The sequence below is a fragment of the Athene cunicularia genome (genome assembly GCF_003259725.1).
Source record: "Athene cunicularia isolate RWA chromosome 3 unlocalized genomic scaffold, athCun1 chr3_part1, whole genome shotgun sequence".
In the NCBI taxonomy this organism is placed as follows: Eukaryota; Metazoa; Chordata; class Aves; order Strigiformes; family Strigidae; genus Athene; species Athene cunicularia.
The window spans coordinates 45,594,266-45,619,532 of record NW_020799097.1 but is presented as its reverse complement, the minus strand read 5'-3'; the positions used below and the strand labels follow the sequence as shown (position 1 = coordinate 45,619,532).

Below are 25,267 nucleotides of genomic sequence, written 5' to 3'. Positions count from 1 at the left end.
GGCACATAGCGTTTTATTTTACCCAAAAAAAAAAAAAGAAAAGAAAAGAAAAAAAAAAGACAGAAACCAAAACCAGACCTCAAACACCTCAAAACTGTGCGGTTGAGGTTGACTATAGCCCTTAGGTCATCACATAATCCAACTATAGAAAGTGACGTAAGAAATTATAATACTGCTTTGTACTCTTAAAGGTGAATGCTGCTTTTGTTCCCTGCAGATGGATGACTTCTGAAAATTAAATATCTCATTTGTCTCAGCCATCTCGGAATTTGCATTTACATATAAGATCTTGTACATGGCTTTCCTTTGCAACGGTGCTCTTTGTATAAGTGCAGAAGGGTCAGTCAGCAGGTTTTCTGTGTTTGATTGACTGCATCCACATATTAAGCATCCAGATTTTTTGCCATGGGACATGTCCATTACCAGGCAACGCAGTGGTTTACTTCATCTGCTTGATGTCTGTGGAGTTGTGGGGGAGTGTGTTCTTTTGGAATTTTGTTTAATATTTCAGTGCATTTGTTATTTGCCAGGTGTATGTTATAGCAGGGTGTATTTTAGTTTCTTGACAATGCCCTCCATACACTTTTTCATAATCTTTTTTGAAAACTTTTATTTTATCTGTTTTAATTAGATGGCACTTGCTTTCACTTTAACGCAAACACCTGAGTGATTCAAAATCTGTATTCTAAGTAAAGCCTCAGATTGTTTTGAATAGGATTTAGCCAGGTAGAAGTTACCAGCCTTACTCATCAAGAGACATTCACGCATTTGAGACAAGTTCAGAACTTGTATGTGGCTTCAGTTATAGCGTCTAAAAAGCCTTTTGATGAAAATTACCATGAACTTTGCTTCTAAATAATTATGCTAGTAAGAAAGTTGTGAGCCAGCCTGAATGGCTTTTAATAATTCAGAAGGAAATGGTAAAACTCCTGTGCACTTTCCTCATTCAAGTCTTTTGGCTGGTTTCATTCTTTTTGAAAATTATCTGGAAATACATGTAATATGTATGCAGGTTTTTATATGGAACAGAGTATTTCATTGTAAAGCATAATTTCTGTCCTTTATCAAATGGGAAGGCATGTAATGCAAACATTTGGGGAATTTAAAAAAACATAGAAAAAACTGTCTGTTACAGAGAACTAGAATAGATTACCTAAGAGAGTTGCTGAAAGGTCTAAGCAAAAGCCAAGACTGAGAAATAACATAAATTACATTCTTTCTTTTCAGAAGTGTGGTGTGATTTGGACTAAGAAATGATGCCAAATTATCTGTCCTAGTTTTGCCTATAAATTGGACTATCCCTTCTTAACAAAGCCAGTTTTACTGCTGTTGTTCCTCCATGTCAGTTAATGATTGTTAACCTTTTGGAGGACAAAAGTACAATAAAACAGAAGGATGCATAAGCAAGATTTGATGGAATTGCAGAGTGCTCTCGTTTGTTCAATACAGGGTAATTGCTAACTCACGTCTTGTTCACCTTTTGTAGAAAGTATTAACTGCTGCTTTCACATTACTGTTTTATAAGGGCTGTTTTGAAACTCTGTGCTTGACTTCTTGGCTTATAACACTTGGATAATTTACAGGCTTTCTGTTTTTTAATAGGTTGAATCTACACAAAGTATGATTAGGATTTTGGGCCTTTCAGCAACATTACCCAATTATCTTGATGTTGCTACATTTCTGCATGTCAATCCCTGCATTGGACTGTTCTACTTTGATGGCCGTTTCCGACCTGTACCACTGGGCCAAACCTTTATAGGAATTAAGACAACCAATAAGGTAAAGAGTCATGAATGTCAAAGAAAAAGGATTGCTGTTTGTTTTGATCATGCTTCATGTATGTATGTGTAGGGGGTACAAGTTGATTATGCTACACATGTTCCGTGAAGCACATTTTCTTCTGTATAAAAATATACACAATTGAAAGGTGCTTTAAGAATTCTATTTGCTCAGTTTACAATACTTGTAAATAAACCTTGTTGCAGTTGGATACAATGGTGTTTAGCATTGCATTAGCTCTACTTCACTACTAAATTTTGCTTAATGAAGAAGAAATCATCACTCTCAACTGCAGAGTCACTGTAGCAGCTGATTATTAAGCCTTTCTCATTTCAGTTTTCCATTTTGCTAGAAACAGTGGTGCTTATTGCTTGGCTGTGAGGATCCTTGAGGAATGTTACAATAAAAATACTCGTTTATGAAATATGGAGGTAGATACATAGATAAATTAACATGGCAGGCATTAATACTAGTTGGATATAAGTTAATGATGAAAATCTTAGCATGCTAAGCCATTAACTAGCATATGTGCACATTTGATAAAAACACTAATTAATATTAAAGTAGTCCCTAAATAAGCTTCTTTACTCTTTCTGCTCTTGCTCATTTTGGAAGCATTAAGACCATGTTCAGGTATAATACTCTTACTAAAAATCAAGTGCACTGCCACTTGACATGTAATTTTTCTTTAAATACAGGACACTTTTCCATTAGATTTCCTATGCACCTCACTAGATGATAATCAAAGTTTATCCAGCTTAACTTTTAGAAAAATTTATTTTGCTATGATTTAATTTAATAGAAATCAAAACATTTTCAATCAGAAGTTAATTTCATAGCTTAATCAGGAAAAGCATTTTTGTTCTTTTTTTAAAAAATGGACACTGCCTTTCTTACTAGGTTATTTAAGTAGTTTGTTCCATCTGCAGTGCAGGAAAGAAACTTATTTCACAACTGTAGGGAGCCATTTCAAGTCTATACACACAAGAATAGTTTACCATATGGTGCTTACCATGATTTGCATATTTTAACCTTCATTAATTGTTTCAAGTACTTTCACTGTTGTTTGCTGTTGGTTTTCTTTAATCCTTTCCTGATACTTAATTTGAATATTTTGTTTCTTTCCGCTGTACGGTAAGAAAAACAAGAAAGATTCCATTTCTTCATTCTCTCTTTAGAATGCATTTGTGATTTAAAAATCAAAGAAATATACAAATGATCCAATAAAATTTGAAATTACTAGAAAAACAGTAAGTTTTCTAAAATAACCATGAGGAGATGAGGAAATATTAGGAGGTAGTAGTTATTTTGAAATGTGAGTACCTGGCAGACTGTTTTGGTAATACCACAGCCAGGCGGTTTTGGTTTTGCTTTTCAGAAAAATGTCATTGTGGATTTCATAGAGTGAAGTACATTTTGCAGTCAAGATAATACACTTTATAGCAAAATAAAAGTATTAAGCCTCTTTCAAAAAGGATTCTATTCAAAATAATACTAATAATAAAGCTGCCAAATTATTCCCAATATCAACATTCATACAAGAGGAGGAAAGCAATGTAAGAACCCACAGAATCAAAAGCTGTTCTTGCAGAACATCAGCAAATACAATCAATGCTATGTCTATGCCCACACTGATGTGTTGCAGGGAGATAGAAGCCTGTTAGTTACTTTGCCACAGCTTTCTGACTACCTTCATCCCAGAAACCTCCCAAAAAAATCAGAGCTGGTTAGTGATTTGCAGAATCATGTGCAAACTGTAGGCAAGATTTCAAAGGCAGTGACACCATGCTGTATTTGTCATGCATAGAAATTAGCCCAGAAAGCTCTTAAAACTCTGTATGTTGAAATTCTTAGAGCATGTGGGACCAAGACTAAAATTTGGCTTCTTCAGTCAGATATTTTTCATTCATGCCAGTTTTTTTCTTGATGTATGTTTATATTTTCCTCCTTAGGTATAAATGCAAAGAATACATAAAGTTACATTTGTATATATGTGTGTGTATATATATATATGTCCACATGTGTATTTATGTACTGTCTGTGTATATTTCTCCTTAATAATTTTCACTTGCTATTATTTGAAAAAATATTTAATTAAAACATTAACCTCTCATTTTCCGAATAGTTAGACTGGCTACTTGTCTCTTGCACACACATCCATATTATCTTATCTTTTTATTACTCTACTTGTACAGTTCCAAATATGAGTTCTCTTCTTTCCTCTAAAGCTGTGTTTTTTTCAACTTTCTGCTATTCTAGATAACCCCAAGTACTAAATTTCCATTTTTTAATTTTTAAAAATGCTTTGCCCTTGTAAAATATTTCTTTGTGTTAAAAAAATTTGGTTGTAAAACATGAATGCACAGATGAAATATTGAGTGTTTGCTCTGATTGTGAACTCAAATTATTTTTATTTGTTACAACCTTAAAACTGAGGTGCATTTGGGTAGATAAATGCTATTTATATTGTGATGCATTACAGAAGTAGGAAAAAAAACTTTAGAGTAGCTTGAAGAATACCTTTTATTCCAACTGAAGTCTTTGTTTTGGAACCTTCTTGAAACATTTTATTTATCCATAATTGGAAACTCTGTACATGGTACTCCCACTGTTCCCCACGCATGACCCAACTATGAAGAAATGTCTGTTCTCTATGACAAAAAAGCTGACAATCAGTAATTGCCTAACTATGTATATCTGCAATGTAAGAACTATTTTTACCAAGTGGAAGGTCTTAATGTTAGGTAAGATGATGTATTAAATGGATATTTCATCAGTATCCTGTAGAAGTAAGATTCCTTAATATGAAACAGATAAATTAAAGAACAGAACTGGGTTATGTCTCTTTGGTCATTAAAAAATCAAAAGTCACATAGTACATTTTCTATCCACTGCCCTTACGCATATTTTCTCTACTTATTTGCATGTTCTGTTCGTGAATTTAAGAATACCAAAATGATGTTGTTAGGAATGGGAATCAGTGTATTGTAAAATTAATTGTATAATCACATTTTGCTTCCATGGATCACTGTAAATTGCTAGATACGTAGTAGAAAATACATAAAGATAGAAATGTTTTTAATATGAAACATGATATTTGCTTTTCAGGTGCAGCAGCTGAATCATATGGATGAAGTATGTTATGAAAATGTACTGAAGCAAATAATGGCTGGACACCAGGTATTTAATTTTTGCTTTGTTATGCATTCAGAACACATGTAAAGAAATTAGTCTTGATCATCATAGCTATGTATTAAGACAGTATTGTTATTATTGTTGTTGTTGTTGTTATTATTTTGAGATAAGAGATATGTCACTTCAGAGGTCATCTCTAATCTTGAAAATACTTTATAGAAAAAACATGAAAGAAAATCTAAGCAGACTAAATAATGTTAGCTTCTAGCTAAGGTGAAAATTCCTGGTGCTTTATATATCCCTTAAAGTAATTAATGTATATTTATGTAACTTCTTTTAAATGAGAAGGCAAAGTAGGTCAGCGCTTTAGGGATTTACACTTAGGTAGATTTAATGATTAAAAAAAGAAAAAAATACAGCACAATTATCATTCTTAGCTTTTCCCATATCTTATGAATTCTAGTGTCTCCTGTCAGAGATGAGGCAGAGTGTTCAAGACATGGTAGCGCAAGGGCTCAGCGTCTGTTATATGAAATATCCTGGGGTTTGTGTTTTGTTTTCTTTTTAAAGGAAGTAATCCTTCATTTTGCTTTACAATAGAGGTTTTTGCAGTGAATTTTCAAGTCTTATATTCCCCTCTGCTAAGATTGTAGGCTTAATTAATGTGCCTGAATTGTTTATCATTCTGTTATTATTGTGATCCTGCATCACCCCCACACAATGTCTCATTTTTGTTAGAACTTTGCACATACAGCAGTGTGAGCAGCAGTAGCTGTAGCAGGTGTGGCACCTGTTAGAAGCAGGAACAAGTGCTAGTGCACTATGATCCTTCAAGAAGCTTTTCACTAAAGAATCTGTCTATAAAAGAGGGAAATAATTTCTCACACAACCACACTAAGATTTGCATGTTTTCCCCTTTTCACATAAAATTCAAATTATGGTGTTTTTTGAAAGATGAACAGTTGGTTTATGACTTGGGTGGAAAAATACTTCAGCAACAGCTTCTTAGTCCTCCTGCTCCCCCTGCTTTAACACTCTTCTTCCACTTATCTTCTCTTGTTGATATCACTGTTGTTACATTCAGAAAACTTTCATGAAGATTACATATGGAAATGCTGATATTTGAAGACTGTTAACAAAATTTGTTGGCAGTACCAAGGGAACTGTAGTTTATTTTCTCTTCATTGTCAATTACGTACATACCTTACCAAATTCCTAACACTAAGGTACATTTAATTACTTATCTTTCATTTCTTGTTAAGATTATGTATTTTCACTTGCTGTAGATAAACCTACAAGTATCAGATTCTTTAAATCTGTATGTCTAAATAAGTAACTTACTGGATTCCTGGCAGGAAGTTGCATGCTGTTTTGAAATATTATTTGCACCAGGCTTCCCCTCTCTTTCCTTCACAGTGAGGACAAAACTGTCTACAAAAATGTATAATATTACTTGAAAAAATTCAAGTACAGTAAGTTGATTAATTCTAGTAGGAGATGTTTTTGTAGCTTTCCTTGAGAATAGCTTTAGTTGCTGTACTAGCAGCTGAATGCATGAATGTTTTGTTTTAAGGCATGAGCTACAGCTGAAAGGGGTCAAGTGTAGTCTACTTATTGTTACAGTTTCAGCAGCAGACACTACTGCTGATCTCTATTTCTGAAAACTGTATTTCAAACCAACAACCAAATAAGGAGTATATTTTCAGACAAAGCAGAAGTGTTGTTTCCCTTGCTCTATAGATGCTGATTTAATTTCAGAACACTTTGGTTAATTTGATTCAATTGATTGTAAATGTTAAGCATTGTCTTTGCTTGAAAATGTTTGTTCTGCTGTGTTGCAGAACTCTCTTACATGTCTAAATACCAACCAGTTACACTGGACTTTTCTTTGGAGTATTTAAAACATCATCTTGATAATTATGAATCAAAAATTCATATCCTGAAATCAATGATATATAAACACTGGTATACAGTTTTTGACTGTATATTTGCATATAATACAGTTAATTATAGTATGTAGTATTGTACCACATATTAAAAATTAGGGTTTTTTTCTTTTAATGAGTATTTTATGACAAATGATCTGTCTCATCATTAAACCAACCAGAGATGTTAAAAAAAGTGCAAAAAACAAAAGTTCACATAGATACACCAACACCGAAATGCCTGCGCCATAGTGGAAGATTAATATTATGACTGAATATGATTATGACTGAATATGATATGAACTAGGAAGGTTTTATTTTGTGTCTTTTCACAATTTTGAGAATAGCCTTTGATCTTCCAAAGTTGTCGCCTTCTTCTGATTTTCTTAGTTTTTAGAAATCCATCACCTTGTGTCCACATTCACCATAGTCTGTTACTGTCATGCTCTGTTACCTTCCTGAGCTCATGTTATCCTTGAAACTTGTGTTTGTTTACATTCCATGTGTGCAAAGTTTGCTTGCTTTTTAACAAAGCTGTGGTTACTTCTAAATATACTTAGAAAGATGTATTCACATTTTCCCTTGCAATACTTTAGAAAAAGTTTCCACAGCAGTTTATATCTGTATGGAATTCAGGACATGGTTGGAATTTTATAACTATTCAGGCAGTAATACGTGACAGACACAGATTTCATTAGCCATGCTCCAGGGAGCCAAAAACATACCAGTTCTCTTTTATACTGAAATGCAAGAAAGAAATACCAGAATCGGAGAAAAATACTTTCCCTCTTCTGAAGTTCCATGAGTTAATGTACACCTTCCTGTGGCCATCAAACTTTCACAGTTTTGTCTCTTTTAAAATTCTTTACCAAAGTTTTTGGAATGTCTGAATAAATTAAATTCAACATTGTTTGTTTATCTACTGTTTTGTTAATTCATTTTCAAAGAATTCTACCATTCCTTAACCAAATAATTTACTTATGGAAGTCATGCTGATGTGTCCCTGAATATTATAGGTTACATTGAGATGCTGGACTGAAGTTCTATGTTCATGCGTTATGATAGATGTACATGTGTTTTCATTTTTTTAAGATTAAGGCTTGTAGGAGGTAGTTGCATTCTACAGGCATGTGTTTTGACAGATGGAGAGAAGCATTTATGTTGATTTTTCAACAGTCATCCTCTGCAAGACTTCAAGCTCTTCCTGGCTACTGGGAAATTAAGAGTTGGTGATTCAGCCTTTAATTTTGATCCATCTGCTCAAACTAATGAGATACCTCATTTGTAGGCTTCACTTTGAGTTACCAAATGCAACTGAAAGTGTAACATTTGTCATATAGCACAGTTGTCCTCTTGTTTAACTTGAGGACAGATATAATGATAGATAGCTCACCCTACTGAGTTTTCTAGGGTTTTTATTATAGAAACTTTTTATCATGACTGAAGAAGTAAGATCAGAAAATGTCCCAAAGGTTCCAGGTGCTTTTTAAGTCAGTGTGCTCTTTTTGTAGAATTACTAACAATGTAGATCTTCATTAGGAGGTTTCTCTGTCAGATCCTACCTCTTAAGACTGCTTTAGGTGAGAACCTGTAGTGCTCTTAACTCTGCTTTTCTGGGACTGTCCTTCTGTGCTCAATATTATCTGGTGAATATTTGTTTTCATGTTATACTTTGAATTTACTATGTTCTGATACCTGAAAAGATGTTATATCCTCTTGGACTCATGTACTTTTGGAGTTTTATTTGTACCAATTTTTTCTTAATTAAAAAAAAAAAAAAAAAAAAAAAAAAAAAACCAAACCCACAACTGAAATTACACACTGTTCATCAGAGAACATGACTTCATGCTCAGTTACAGGTAGAGGGTTTTTGCCAGCATTTATCTTCTGGGATACTGTTCCTTTGCAGACCAAGTAGAGGCTCAGTCACCAAAAATTACCATTGCCCCCAATTGATTACAGCTGTCTCTTGTCAGGCAGTCACCAGTACATGGGCCACATGCATAAACAGCATTAATTCAGCTACAGAGCTGAAAAAGCTCCTTCACATTTTACAGCTCTGTGAGAAAGGCATCTGAGCAGGTAGCACCTTTCTGAAGCAGCCTGTAAAGAACCTCATGAGATCAGCAAAGATAGTGACTGAAGACCATACTTATCAATGTTGTTTTTATTATAAATTGAAGCATTGCATTACGAGCCAGTTTAGGACAATGCATAACATACTGTCTTTATCTTCACAATATATTTTAAGGGGAAGACACCATTGTCATGTTATGCTTTGAGAAATAACATAGTAATTTGCAGACTTCTGAGAAGTAACATACTATTTTTAAGTTGGTTTTGTACCTCTGAAACATACCATATGTAAATTTTAACTTCGTTAAATTCCTTTATCTAAAAAATACAGAGCTGTTGCTCTTTGTCAAGTTTCAGTACCTTTATTTAGTACTCTAGGAATTAACTCTTTTTGACTCTGACCATCACTACTGTTGTATAGATTCACATCCATTATATCTCCTGCTGTTGCTGACCTTTTGCTGTTTTATCCCATTACCTTGGTTACACAGAGATGATCGTATGATTCTCTCATTGTCCCCATCACCTCTTAAATACTTTTGCTGTTATGAATCTGTCAAACCTTACTGTTTGCTATCTTTTCTTTACTTTTTCTTTTTAAAAAAAAAAAAAAAAAAAAAAGTAGAAACCTGAAATTGCATGAGATTTCTTGGGATCTTGTTGTTAATTTCTTGAATTGTGAATTACAAGGGGAGTTGCTGAAGTCCCTTGAAAGCTTTCAGAGGAAGGACTTCCTCAAACTGCGCTCATAAGACTCTCGGTTTTCCCACGTTCCCCAGACTACTCATCTCTTCTGTTTCTGCAACCTTTCCTTATTTTTTTTTTCTCATACATGACTTTCTTTGATGTTACTTAAATCTTCAAAAGTCCTGTGTTCTCTATGCCCTTGGTGTTGTTTCAACAGTTCTCCTGTATTTACTCTGGGCACCTTACTTTCCAGTATGTGTTTTTTCTGACCTTCAATACTCTGTTACTCTACTTGTCTTCAGCCACAGATATCTAAGTTTCAGTCCTGGTTCCTTACACAATACACTTTGCTCATTTGCCATTTTGGCTTTTTATTACAGTTGTCAATTTGGAATGCTTTTGGCATTCTCCTGTCTTCTGAAACCTCTTTTCCTTTTAAAGACAGAGTACATCTCTGTTTTCCTACTGCTTTTGAGAGATTTCGGTGTAACTCTGAGATGACAGATTGTGTTTTAACTTTTCTTTTACTAGTTCTGGTACTTGGTGAAACTCTGTGAAAGTTCACTTTCTCACTGAGCTTGGTACTTTCAGTTCATAGCAAAAACTGACTGTTTAGTGGAAGTTCCGACATCTTTCTGTGGTTCTCATTGCCCTTGCTGTCAGTGCCCACGTTGAGACTCAAGGTATCAGTACATAAATACTGAGGAGACATCAGTACTTTACAGGAAGTGGTTTCAATGTGCAAGGAAGAACTTTTCTGGTGGTCAAAGATGCCAGGCTCTCTGTTGCAAAGAACCTGGGTTTTGGAAACAGTGTATAGCTATTGAAAACCTCACCACAACATCCAAAATAAATGCAGTAGTAGTATTTCTACATATTTAGCAACAAATCCAGTTAACTTGAGTGGACAGGCTTTAGGAACTGTAAACCAGTGGAGATATGGCAACCTTTTTAGAATTAACATGCTAATAATCTTACTACTGGGACTAAAAATGTAGGGAACTAACTTAAAACAATGAACAGCCTTACACAAACCATCTGTTCTTGATGATGTGCTATGAGTGGTGATTTCACACTGCCCATTTTGTGCTTTTTTCAGTTCAGTTCTCTTAACAACCTCTTGAAGAAGAGTGATGATTTTTTTTATTTTTTTTTTTCAAGTCCCTAGTTAGTTTCTGAGCTTTCACTCTCCTGATTTGAACTAGTTTCTTAGGTTTATCTGCCTGCTTCTGTCTCACCATTTTGCTTTTGTGGTATTATCTCAACCGCATGTGATATACCTGTGACAAGCTTTACATTTTATCTTTTAATTTTATTTTTTTTTTAATGTGCAGAATACAACCATGTATACTTGTTAAATTTTAATTAGTGCATGCATTGGATGGTTTAGTATGCAGTTTGCTGGAGATCAAGCTTGCTTTATTAATTAGAATTTATGTACTTAATTAAAATATTCTATACCACTGTTCTGAATTTAGTTCATTAGAAGTAATATTGAGATCCTATATATTTTTTTAAATCTTGGAATAATTTCTAAGTATCACCTTGCACAGTTTTTAATACTTCACTCCTTCGGATCAGGATTTTTGATGTCACAGATCAGAAGCAGATTACACTTGAATTTATAGAGTCAAAGCTGGTTCTGTGCTATATATTGCACATAAAGCATTCACTTTGTAATTGCTCTCTGTTTACAATAATTGACTTGAACTTTGCAGTACTAAGAAGTGTCATCTTGTTTTTCTTAAAATGCTATCTTAAACCAAAAAGCAAACAGAGTAGTTACTTTAAATCTATTATATTACATTGTCAGAAGTTATTTTGACAGGTATTAATTTCATCTGTAAAAATGATGGATTAAATTTCTTTATTATCAGTCTTCCAGCTATTATTTGGTTGCAGAAGACATGTGAAGATAAAAGTTTAATAAGCTTAGTTACTGCAACTGATGACAGTGCTTTTGTAGCTGTATCATAAGATAAGATTTAATAAACCAGTATTTTCTTCAGAGGTCTCTCTGGAACTTAGTACCTTGAGAATTAAACTTGTCCTAGTATTTTTTCCTGGGTGAAATAGTGTTTATAGCATACTCTGGACAAATAACTCTGGAAAGTTACTGGATTTGTTAAAAAGTATTCTTTATCTAGGTTGCTTTTTTTGCTAAACTTCCACCTTACAGCCTAAAGAGTTTATTTCAGTCTGAGTTTTTGTAACTCTACTTATACAGATTGCTTCTACTTCATCCTCTTGTGTAGCTTATTTACATATATACATGTATATATTGCTTCTATATTTATATATGCACACATGTATGTAGATACGCAATAATAGACAAATACAGAAGGTAAAGTGTTCGGGCAGAATAACTGAATTATGGCTGATCATGCTAGAGTTATTTCTGTGGTCAGTTTATTCAGTGAAGATTTGGATTCTTTGAATAGTTTTCTGTAGAATTTCTTTTGCAGTTTTTGCACAGTTAGGGCCCATTTGTATGCATGGTTTCTTTAACAAAATCACAAACTAATTCAGTCATGGTGCACTATTTTTATGTTCTGTATCTTAATTTATTTCTGCACTCCATTTCCAAAACAGCTGCCTTTTTAAGGATCTAATAGTTAATATAATCTTATGTCTGAATAAATGAAACTTTGTATCTGACTTTAATTAAAAATACTACATTGGTTTGCTGTGTAGAAGATATACTTCAAAAATGTTATATACCAGATGTTTCATGTTATTGTCAAATATATGTAGTTTTCCACTATATTTTCTGGTCAAATCTGTTTGGCTTTAAACATTTAATACCTTGTCAGATGCCTATATGAACAGCTGAGAAAACTACTGGAAATGGATGCCATAACATGTTACATATATAATAACCCCTTATTCTTCAGTTAGGTAGCCTTCTATATGTTCACGTACTATATTTCTGTGCCTTATGCTAATTATTGCATATATGTTTGTATTTACATAGTAGTTTGTGTCTATCTGTGTACTCAGGTGTTCATGATGAATTTATGTAGACCAGAAGCACCAATTTAATATCCTTCTGTTCATTAGATCACAAGGTGTTCAGTTTATGTCTGTAGTCTTGCACAACTACACAATAATGTTGGTGTTGGTAATACAACTGTTTAAGGTAGCAAATGCTACTGTTTAGAATTACTCTTCTGATACTATGAATGTACATTGAATCATTAAAACAAAAAATCAAATTTAATTCCAAATGAGTAACTTCTCATAGCCTAAAATTATATTTAAATGAAATAATAAATAGTTACATCTTGAGTCAGTTGGTCTTTTGTGGATGACCTAAGTGTTGTTACACATGTATGCCTTAGAAATGTGTAAAGGCAGCTTGCCCAGTCTTGCAGCCTAATGTCATGAGTTTTACTACCTCTATGTTAAAAGCTGTTTTTCAAACATGGGCAGCAGACCATTAATGGTCTAGAAGATTGTGGGAAGTTTAAGTCTGGATTCTTGTCAGCTTCATACTGTTCTTCAGTAAGAATTTAATGTCAAGGATAAATGATAGTCCAGAAGACATGTTGAGGATTGTCAGTGGTCCAAAGCTTTTGAAAATTCTGGCTCTGTAGCCCAGAAGAAAAGGGATCTGTGTGCTTAGTTTAACCTAATAGATAGTATCAACTAATAAACTCCTTTAGTATTGTCAAAACTTCTGTAAATTATTCAAAATGTGACAAGATAACTACTGTCCACCAAAACCTTATGCCTATCACAGACTTTTTGAGATGTTGCCAGGGAACCCAGAAGTAATATCATTACTGGGTTGTAAATTGAAATATACAGTAATATAGGATGCTATAGAAAATAAGTTATTTTGAGGAATACATGAGGATGGGAAATGAATATTCTTTATTAAGACACTAAGATGCATCAGAATTCCTTTTGACTTTATATTTCTATTCACTTTCCAGAGTTTGAGTTTTCTCACATACGTAATTCTGTTGTGTTGATAGTTTTCTTTGTGGTTACTGAAGAGATGAGTGCAGAATATGTTACATTTGTATACTGTCATGTATTAATCCTGAGGTATTTCTAATATTCTTATTTCTGAGACAATATCTTGAGAAGCGCTAGGTATATAAGGTATGGCTTTACAAGGGATATTCTGATTGTGCTAGCACAGTTTACTATTGTTTGCAAACTACTGCATCATTTAAATTCTTCATAAGTTTCTTATTTTAAAAATTTCTTATACTTGAGGGCTGTTCTTCACTTTGATGTAGAAGACCTGTTGATCAGGAGCAAAGAAAGCTTCTGGATAAAGGTCTGTGTTTTTAAATCAGTACTGGTAAGAAATAAGCTAGAAAACCTGACCTGTTCTTCAGTTGTTCAGTAGGTTTATTTATGTTGCTAGATCTTATAAAACCAAGAGATATAGAGGATGACAGCAATTTTCTTAATCTTTTTACTTAAGTAGAAGGAATGAGAATAGATATGAAGATTTTAGATTTCTCTAGTATCCTCTATGTTCCTTTCCTTCGGTAAAGCTGAATAGAATGTGCTTATTACTACTGGCTCCTGGGTTATTTTTTCATACTATGCATGGTATACATGTAAGTATAAATAGTTTTGGAAACATAAGAAGAAATACAGTAGACATGACAACGCTTATTCTGGAGTGATACTTGACAAAAATATAATTTATGATAATGCAGAAATATTTTATTGTACAAACTCAAAATAGTTAATGTCAGAACAGGACAAAGGGAAATGCTTGAAACAAGTTACTGCATGAACTTGTTTTTCTAAAAAAAGATGCAGTGAAAAGCTGCTTATAATTTTGAATAATAACTGTCGTTCAAGTCCATTGGCATCTGCAAAAATGCAATTGTTAACTGCCTAATGACATATATTTGCATAGTAATAGACTAGCTATTCTTGCTTAATTTTCTATGCAAGAATAGATATTGCTATTTTTATTTCTAGCCTGTCAATTAAAATTCAGAATAATTTCTACTACCTGTAAGAGTCAGTAAAGTATTGTTTGTTTGTCTTACTGAATAATTTGCCCTCTACTTTAATTTTCACTCTATTCATTTTTCCTCTGCATTTTGTCATGTGTTTGGCTAATGCTACAAATTGAAGATATCATAGATCCCATTATACTGTTTTGAAACAGGTTTCCTCTAGTGTCCAGAACCCATATTTAAGCACTGATTCCATAACTGAGCAATTATTTTAAAGGCCATCTAATATAATTCAAAATATAATAAAACAAGATCATAAACACAAGTGCTTGCAATTTTTAAAGTAATTAAAAATTTAGAACTTCCTAATGTAAATTAAATCAGACAAGCCAATCAGCATACATTAGTGGAAAATGTGTATAACTGCTGTATAGGTATAAGAGTCATGAAGTTTCATATGGCAAGTACTTTTTACTCAGAAGCATCCTCCCATTAGTGCTGCTGTATACACACTGACTGTACCTCAGTGTAAAGGTTTGATATAATCAGAGTATCCTATTTTAATGTCAAACTTAAGGATTCAGAACTGGTTTATCCCTATATGTTTCCTTTTTACATAGTAGCAGAAGACACAATGTCATGTATTACATGAGCATAACTGAGTGCCTCTCTGAAACGCCTGTGCTCTACTACATGCAGCATAGGGAACTAAAAGGAGAAATTAGGGGACTGCGTACAGTTGCTGAGCTAAGATCGTGTTGAGATCAGAGATGTGATGCCATAACTCACATGACCGAGTGCTGCAGGGGGTGGAAACAGGTAAGGTCAGGCCAGGACAGCAAGAAACTTGCTTGTATGTGAGAGCACAGCAGGGGTACCTGGAGCTCTGCCTAGGGATGGATGATGAGTCAACTGGGAGTTTAGGAAGAGGGTTAGCCAGCAGACAGACATGACCAACATTGTTGTGGGAGTTTGCTACAGACCTACTGATCAGGAATAAAGTAGATGAGGCTTTCTTCAGACAGCTGGAACAAGGTTCTGTTCAGTGTCCGTGATCTTCCTGGAGGACTTTACCACCCCAGTATCTGCTGCAGGGACAATACAGCAGGGCAAAAGCAGTCCAGGAGGTTTCTGGAGTTCATGGGTGACAACTTCCTAGCACAGGTGATTGAGGAGCCGGTGAGGGTTGATGCTGTGCTTGACCTTGAACTTACAAAAAGGGAAGGACAGGTTGGGGATGTGAATACTGGGAGAAGCCTTGGTTGCAGTGACCAGGAGATTATGGAGTTCAGGATTCTGGTGGAGGGAACAAGACAAAGAGCTAGACCACAGCCCTGGGCTTCAGGAGAGCACTTTGGCTTCTTCAGGGATCTTCTTGAAAGAATCCTATGGCAGGTGGTCTAGATGAGCTGGTTGATTTTCAGGGATCACATCTGATAAACTCAAGAATGTTCCATCCTCATGTGCAGGAAATCAAGCAAATGTGACCTAAGGCCAGTGTGGATGAGAAAGGAACTCATGACAAAACTCAAACATGGAAAGAAAGCATACAGGAAGGTAAAGCAGGGACAGGAGACCCAGGAGGAATGTAAAGACACTGTCCAAGCATGCAGTGGGATTAAGAAAGCCAAACCCCATCTGGAGGTGAATATGGCAAGGGGTGTAAAGAGCAACAAGAAGGGCTTCCACAAGTACAGCAGCAGCAAGAAGACTAGGGAAAATGATGGCTTTTTGCTGAATGGGGCAGGAAACCTGGTGACAAAGAATATGGAGAAGATTGAGCTACTCAGTGTCCTCTTGGCCTTGGTCTTTGCTGGTAAGATTTGACTACAGGAATCCCAGGTTCTCTGAGACAAATGGGAAGGATCAGAGCAAAGACTTAGCCTTACATAAATCTATGCAACCTGATTGGAGACACCCACACTGAAGGAGCTGGCTGATGTCATTGCAGAACCACTTGTGATAATCCTTGAGAGAGAACATGGTGACCAGGGGAGGTTTCTGAGAAATGAAAGATGGCACATGTCATCCCTGTCTTCAAAAAGGACGAGAAATTTGTGTCTGTAACCTGACTATCACAACCTTAATTGAGGTTATAATGTTAAAATTAATGGAAAAAAGTCAAGGTGAGGAAGAAAATGTATCAACTGCTAATTAAAGAAAAATTCCCTGGTCTTTTTGACTAAAAGTCACTAGATATAATCCTAAAAAGTCAATTTAATAACTAAAAGTATTAAGGCCATCTTTTGTGGTGGAATCTGCCTTTCATGGGGATTTCTGTGCACCTTCTAAATCATCTCCTGCCTCTTGGAAATCAGCGAGACAGTAAGTTTTCAGAATGCCTGTGAATTATACAGAAACAGGACAATGATATGCTAAAATATAGAGAGAGGTATTGTTGGAACTATTTGGGACTATTCCAAATTTATTTTCCACCAAAGACAAAGAAGTTACATGCTTACAACACCTACAAAAAAAATTTTTAAAAGCTAATAGTTCCACAATTTCTGTGTTTAAAAGTCTGGTTAAGTGGGAAGATCTTTTGCTGGAGATGATACAACATAGAGGAAAGATTAGGAAAAATGAAGAAATTAAACCAGGATCAACTAAGTTTATACTGACAATTAGAAGAGAGTTATAACAATAATGATTGTAACAAGTCAGAGAAGATGGAGCAGGAGGTGCATCAAGAAGCAAACTGTAAGAGAAAGTAAAATGAATAAGAAAGATGGTGGTATTTCAGAATGTGTGTGATAGTAGAGCCTTTTTTTATGGATAGATTTAGAACACAAAAGACTTAAATGAAGGAAGAGAAGATAGGAAGAAAATTAAGAAAGTACTTCCAATATAATGGCTTTACCATAGATTTTTACACAGAATTTCATGAGCAATAATAAAAATGGGATGGGACTATACAGTATAATATTCATTAGGGTGGGCACATCTTAAGTAAAAAAATACATTTCCACATTAAAAGAAAAAGAAAAATTGAAATTATAGGATAGATGTTTTTAAAAAGTAGTATTATTACTACTAATGTGCATTATTTGTAAATGCACATTACGATAGTAAAAATATCTGTAAACTAAACAGGAGTTACTACCTTAAAAGCCAGTATATCTAAATAGAAATATAATTAAATAGCTATGTTAAATGGATTTTTTTACATTAGATTCTGTAGTTTTTTTCAAAAATCCTACTTTGTGTTTAAACAAGGATGATCAGAAGTAATTTATTTGAGTGAATAATTAAATCAAAACTTAGCAGAGACAGCTATTAATACTAATCTATCAAAAGCCCAAAATATACCATGTTACAGTACTGATTAGCTGATGCAACATTATAGATTTCTTTGCTGTTGTTATTAATTAATATTTTCTGTTAAAATATTGTATGGTATTATGTAGCTTTGTTCTTCAGTGTACGGATGTTTTAATGGCCACTCTTGCTCAATTTTTTTGGCATTTTTGACCCTTCAAGCTTGAATGCAAATTCCTGTATTCTAATGCACAGTATTTAATTTTGTATGAGTAAATGCAATCTACTTTTACCTTGTGAAGATTTTTCTAGACAAAAGGAAGGATATATAAAAAATGTCTCATTAGAACTAGTTTGTAGGTAGCTTAGTAATCTTTAAATTTTCTGTAGTGTAAAAGATCTTAATACACATGCAGATTATATCAATATTTATTTAAAATAAAGGTGTACTAAAAATTATTTGAAATATAGAAAATAAATTCAGATTCTCATGTTGCCTTGGTAAATGACACAGTCCGTTCAGCTTTTTTCATTCCCGTGGTGTTAACATGTGAAAACTTTAATATGCAAAATACAAAAATCTGCTAAAATAAATGTAGGACTTCTACATTAAACTTTTCAAGCTTTATTATAGGTCATCTTATAACATTTCTTATTTCATATACTTTATTGCTGTTCTTTGAGTTACTAGTTCTGGGCAGTGATCTTGATAAGTTATTGTGGTGTTAGTGAGAGGAAGGGGAAATCCCATTTATACACATGTCATACTATCGTTTAGATTTGGTAACCAAGACGTTCTGATTTTGCAGTCAGTTTGATCAAGAGCTATTAGTGAGCCATTTGTGTTGTTTACATTTATATTTTGCATGGAATATACTTTTCATTCTGGAATAAATGGAATTAGGCACTGGAATTTTGAACTGTATCTTGGCGGTTGGGGAGAAATCAGAAGAAAGAAACAATTTTGTTATTCCTTAGAATAAGGCTAAACATTAGTGAGTTGTATTTAGTCTAGTAGATGGTTTTATTTAATGAGGTGCAAAGATGATGTTTTTAACATAAATAAGTGCAGTCAGCGCTCCTTGGGGAGAAGTGTTGAAACCTCATTAGGAATTGAGTTTTGTAAAATACTTGGAAGAGATTTCATACTGACCTTAAGGGAGAAAATAAATGGTTAGATAGATTGATCTGTTGATCCATATAACCTAACTGTTAATTTTCAGTTAAAGTAATACCCAGGTCAAGAACTGGATGCCACATAAGAAAACATGTTATAAGGATTTAGCTGGGTGAAGCCAAACAGTGTCTTGAAGCTAAAATAAAGTATATATACTTGTCTCTAAATTGCATAATTAGTATCAACATTACATTAAATAAATTCATTCTTTCGTCTTAAATTCTTTGAAAGATTTAATGCAAAGTCAGTGGCAAAACCTAGGCCTTCAGTCCTTGAGGAGAGGTGTTAAGTAAAACAGAAATGCTGAACTCCAGCATTCACGTGACCAGCACTTGTCATAACAAGACAATTCCTGGAAAAAAATGAATGCACCATTTTGGTGTTATCATAGAGAATGTTAGTTTAAAAGACACATTTTTCAGTGGCAAAATAACACAAACATCTTTACTGTCAAAGGCAGAAGAAAAAGTGTTTCAAGGAATTTCAAGAACCTGATTATAAATTTTCATGAATGATTTTAGACACTTTTATGTATATGTGGTGTGTTTTTTCTTTCTCCTCTAAGTGAAAATATCAGTTCTACTAGCATGTAGTTACATGTCTCCGATAACAGAAAAGTACTAGTTCTCAACGTATTTTGAATAACGGCATGCTTCTCAGTGCTTTGGTGATACACTAACGCACTTCAGAAAGATTACAACCTGGAATATGCACTACTTGGGGAATGCAAGCACTTCCTGTTGTGAATTTTAAACAACGTCTTTGGTGAAAACGTTTGATTTGTTTCAAACTTTAAGAAAATTCTGGGGAGGTAACCTAGCTAGAGATATTTACTTTCTCCTTTCTTGTATATTTTTTATTATTTAAAAGCTTTGGTTTCAGGAGAGCAGCAGCAGACGCTTTCAGCACTAGGGCTATATACACCAGAGCTAGCTTTGAACTGCAGAGTACAGATCTAATTACACAGTTTGTAGCTGTGGAACCACTTCTCTGTATTCCAAATTACTTTTCCTAACTTATTTGCATAATTTAATGCACAGAGATTTTGCCACTGAAATATAATATTCTCTGACACAGTTAGGACAGGCTAAATTAACCCTCTTAAGACTGTATTGCTGTCTCACAACGTATTTGGTAAATGCTTACCAACTTCATTTGGGGAAAAGCATTCAGCAAGGTGTTATATGTCAATTTTTAGCTAGAGCTGGTTCTTTACAAACCTATTTGGTGATGTACAATATAATAAACATTAACCTTAAGACTGGGCATCTCTAATCAGCTAATAAAGCAATCTACCTTTTTTAATCGGTGTTTGTGTCTGTCTACCTGTCACTGAGAAGTTCTTTTTATTGTCAGCAATTTATGCAATAATTTTAAATTTAAAAATTTGATCAGGTGTTGATATGTGATCATGAATTACATAAGTCAATTAATTCAAATGTGATTTTTAGTTTAAAGCTAGTGGAAGGTAAATTTAATAAAGAGAACATGCTGCACATCTGAAAATTAGGTATCTTTCTATAAGGACTGTAGAAAGGCTTATGGGTAGGGGCCAGTTATACAATGCTGGTTTTTTGCATAATAAGGTCTTACATCTTTCTGAATGATGCCAGACATTGTCATACAGTGATTCTGGAGGAAGAGAAGAAGAAGAAGATGACATATAGAAAGTGTTAAGAGAAAATCAAATATGTTCTTTGATCATTGGATATTCTGAGGGTCTTTATGCATTACAACTTTATTTCTTTCTGTTCATTTTGTGCAAGAGATTTAATATATTAAAGTAGTAGTTCTGGTTTAGGACACATCTTCATTCCAGAAGATTAAAATTGTATGATGATGGATGCAATAGAGAATAATAGAAAAAGAAGACATGTTCTGTTATGTAGGACAAAGAAACACTTCACTGAAAATTCAGATTTTGTCCCTGCCTCTGACAGTTTATTTCTGATGTTACAGAAGCTGAAGCTGATAAAATAAAAAATCTTTAGAAGTACATACTAATCAGGGCTTCTAGATTTTGAGGATATGACATAGGAAGCATTGATCTGATGATTAAGAGTATTGGCTGCTCATGGCTTCAGTGGAGTTAATAAGGAGTTCTACTTTGAGTTTATCAAGTCATATATAGTAAGCAGTATGATCTCACATCTTAAGTTTCATGCTCAGATATATACTTAAACTTAGTTTCGCTTGTAAAGTGGGAATGAGGAAACAATGTTGTATACATTTTTTCTTGGTGTTATGTAATCCTGACTTGTAATGATTACCCTCGCAGCAAATCCCATTATGCAATTGTTAATTCTTGAGAGCAGGGTTTGATCAGAGTATGCTAGATAAAACAAGGGTAAAACTAGATCTTGATTCATTGAGTGTTGTCTGTTTCACATACAGAACATGGCAGGTAATGTTTCAATTTAATAAGGAATATTAAATACAGACTCTGTTAAAGACTGGCTTCCAATTTAGCACCATCCTATTTTCTACATATTTTCCATGGTAGCCCAGCCAGCTCGTTCAGGTCAGGGTTGGCAATTCATTTCTTCTGCTTAGCTACCATTCCTAATGATGCACTTGAAACATCTTCCAGTCCCCTGACAGAGAAACAGGCTGCTTGTTTTTCAGTTCTTGTGGAAAACCCAGCATAGAATTGCACTTGTCCTGTTTAGTTTCAGGTGCATGTAGGCAGAAGCTTTAGAAATCATAGACCTCAAATTTTATCAAGTCTGTACCAAGCCTCTGCTAACTGAAAGCAAAAACCTATGCTCTTTAAATATTAACTCCTCGGTTCACAGTGAAAATAGAGTAAAAAAGAATGTTGATGCTTTTTATAGCTACAGTTTAATTCTATGGTATAGTATTGAATATCAGAAAGTTTTCAATATTACTAATTTACTGAAATTTATTTAGTATAATGGTTAAAATAAAAGATAAAGGGACCTTGGAGTCTAAAGTACAATGTGGTCCCAATCCATCTGTCTTCAGCTCTTGAGGCATCTAAACTGAGTGCCTCTTAATATCAAAGTTCCTAAAGCTCCCAGGATTGTTTCTGAACATATACTATGACAGGCAGTGGTGAGAAAGGAACATTATATTTGGTTTTAGGTAAAAGGCTCCAAGTCTTTTTCCATCACTGTTAACATTCTCAGCAGCATGAAAAAAAATGTGAAAATGTTTCTCATATAAATTTCGATTAGTATTTTCATGGATTTTGAATATTGTATCAGTGAACCTGCTGTTACAGTGGTAATATTCTTGTGGGCCTTTAACTGTGAGCACTGCACAGTATTTCTTTTTTCTTTTTTCCTTCTTCAATTCCCCACCCAGTACCCTGGACTGTATAGTTCTTCCAAAAATTCCATTTTTATAGGAAAATTAAATTTAATTTATTTTATGATCTTATTTCTTAAGGCATTTTGGTCTTTACTAGTAGCCCTCATAGTTGTGCTTTTAATATCTGCATTTCTTGAGCTCATATGTTTCTTATCTAGTATCTCAAGTAGATGTCTACAGGTGTACCAAATTCTGTACAACTGTTCCACTGGTAAATCTTCCATAACACAGCATATTTTTTGTCATTTTTTAGATTAATCCTCAAGTCTGTCATCATTTCAAATAAAATCAAGGCGCCAGACTTTGTAAAAGATTTCAGATTATTTTCTACTGAGACAAACTGATTATTGAGTGATGTGTTTTAAAGTATGTTAATTGAAATGAAAGTATTGCAAAAGTAATGCTATGTTGTCATTTTAGAAGTGTTCAGAGGCCAAGATTCAGTTACACAATATACTTGTATAATATTCTATAGAAAAGTGTCAGCTATTAGATTTTATTTTCTTACAGAAGTTCATATTAAGTTGAGTTTCTAACATTTTATAGAGTCATAGAATGGTTTGGGTTGGAAAGGATCTAACCTTAAAGATCACCTAGTTCCAACCCCCTGCCATGGGCAGGGACACCTTCCACTAGACCCTAGACCAGGTTGCTCAAAGCCCCGTCCAACCTGGCCTTGAACACTGCCCAGGGAGAGGGAATCTACAGCTGCTCTGGACAACCTGTTCCAGTGCCTCACCACCCTCATAGTAAAATATTTTTTCCTTATATTTCATAAAAATCTACCCCCTTCCAGTTTAAAACCATGACCCTCATCCTATCACTACACTCTCTGGTAAAGAGTCCCTCCCCAGCTTTCCTGTAGGCCCCCTTTAGGTACTGGAAGGCCACTGTAAGGTCTCCTTTGAGCCTTCTCTTCTCCAGGGTGAACAACCCCAACTCTCTCAGCCTGTCCTCATAAGGGAGGTGCTCCAGCCCCCTGATCGTCTTTGTGGCCTCCTCTGGACCCGCTCGAGCAGGTCCATGTCCTTCTTATGTTGGGGGACCCAGAGCTGGACACAGCACTCCAGGTGGGGTCTCACAAGAGCAGAGTAGAGGGGGAGAATCACCTCCCTTGATGTGCTGGTCACAGTTGTCTTGATGCAGCCCAGGATACAGTTGGCTTTCTGCACTGCAAGTGCACACTGCTGTCTCACCATTCAGCTTTTCATCCACTAGTACCCCCAGGTCCTTCTCTGCAGGGCTGCTCTCAATCCACTCATTGCCCAGCCTGTATCTGTGCTTGGGATTGCCCTGACCCACGTGCGGGACCTTGCACTTGGCCTTGTTTAACTTCATGAAGTTTTCACGGACCCAGCTCTCAAGAATCATGGTCTCTCAGGATCACATCTGCTCTCAAGGTTAGGTACAATTAAGGGTAGAGAAGAAACGTGAGAAATAACAACAGATTTTCTTCTGAGTCTTCAAAATAATAAAATAATATTTTCTTATCTTTTTGATGTTGCTTATCATTGTCTTAGCAGGACCAGGAGATCATAGTTACAGTTGACTTCAGAATGTCAGTTCCTAAAGTTTCTGTGTGATTATAACTGGAACTAAGAGGTATTTTCCTCACAATTAGTTTCAGGAATGGGCTCTATACAAGCATTGCAGTTGCTGTTCATTTATATAATAATTGAAAGGATAATTCTTCAATCAAGGGCCTGTTTTCTACTACCATCTCTGTGACTAGTGGTCTGTGCTCTGCTTTGTGCAACTGTAGTGACTTAGTTTTACCTGTTCTCATTTCTCAGAACAGCTTTTTTATCTGGTTTGGGTTTTTTTTTTTATATAGGTGTAGGCCACCAAAATGTTACACTTTTTTTTTTTTTTTTTACTGTATCTTGTTTAGTTTGAAGTTACCTCCTAATACTACTCCATATCTTGTTTAAAAAATCCATATAGAATTATATACCCTGGTTATTTACCCTGTTCAGCTAGGATAGGGTTAAATTTCCCCAGCAGGGAGGGGGAAGGGATCTCCAGCCGGGTTATTCACATCATGTTGATGTCAGTTCCGGCGCGGCAGCGTGGGAACTTTTTCCTTTGTGGCTTTGGTGGTGGGGAGCACGCGGTAGGCTGGCTGTATCCATTGCGGTATTTCTCTGTATATCTTTTGTCTTGTTTACTGTTATTACTGTTTGTTGTGTTGTTATTATCGCTATTGTTGTTGTTCATATTGTTTATTACACTGTTGTATTAAATTTCCTCTTATTTTAACCAGGGGTTTGTGCCCTACTTGTGTCTGAGGGTAGGGGAGGGACAAAGGCAACGTGGTCTCCAGTCCTGGCAGGGTTTAAAACTATCCCATGGATCTGTTAATAAAAGGAAATTGCTTGTTTGCATAGTTATGTAATTTTATTTAGGGCTTTCTCTAGAAAAAAATTACAAAAGTTAAATGGACAAGTAATCCTGAAACAATTAATGAAGATAGAAGGGACATACAGTGCACTTCTGTTATGTTGTGGTTCTCTTACTTTTTGAATAAATTTTCAAAATATTTTGCTGGTATGCTTTTTAAGTTAGAGAAAATTGATATGTTGCTAACTGTGACATGTATCTGAGAGTATTTCTACTCAGATGAAAGTTAATAATTGTAGGAGTCACATTGTCACCAAATTGGTGATGGGAAGATGTATCAGATAAACAGGTAAGGAGTAATGGCACCCAGTAAGCAAATATTTATGCACACATTGTTTCTCTTTTTATGTCTTATCTATATTGTTACCTGAATTAATTTGCTTGGCTTATGTCTATTTTTATAAAAAATTGTATGCACATTGCACATTTATAATTAAATTATGGATTTCCAGAGGCTATAACTTGTTTAATTATACCCTAAATTGTGCTACTTTCTTAATAGTGTTTAATTTAAAATAATTCAATTATACACTGCAAATTGATACAAGCATGATTGTGCCAGA

At 34.6% G+C, this 25,267-nt stretch overlaps 1 protein-coding gene across 2 annotated transcripts in view; it reads left to right on the top strand.

Annotated features, from left to right (window-relative positions):
* The window catches only part of ASCC3 (activating signal cointegrator 1 complex subunit 3), a 263,437-nt gene that overhangs the window by 98,951 nt on the left and 139,219 nt on the right, over positions 1–25,267 (top strand). For both annotated transcript variants that reach the window (XM_026844284.1, XM_026844285.1), the window contains exons 11-12: positions 1,603–1,779; positions 4,888–4,959. In XM_026844284.1, coding sequence (XP_026700085.1) covers positions 1,603–1,779; positions 4,888–4,959 — 249 coding nt within the window. The remainder of the gene's footprint in view (positions 1–1,602; positions 1,780–4,887; positions 4,960–25,267) is intronic.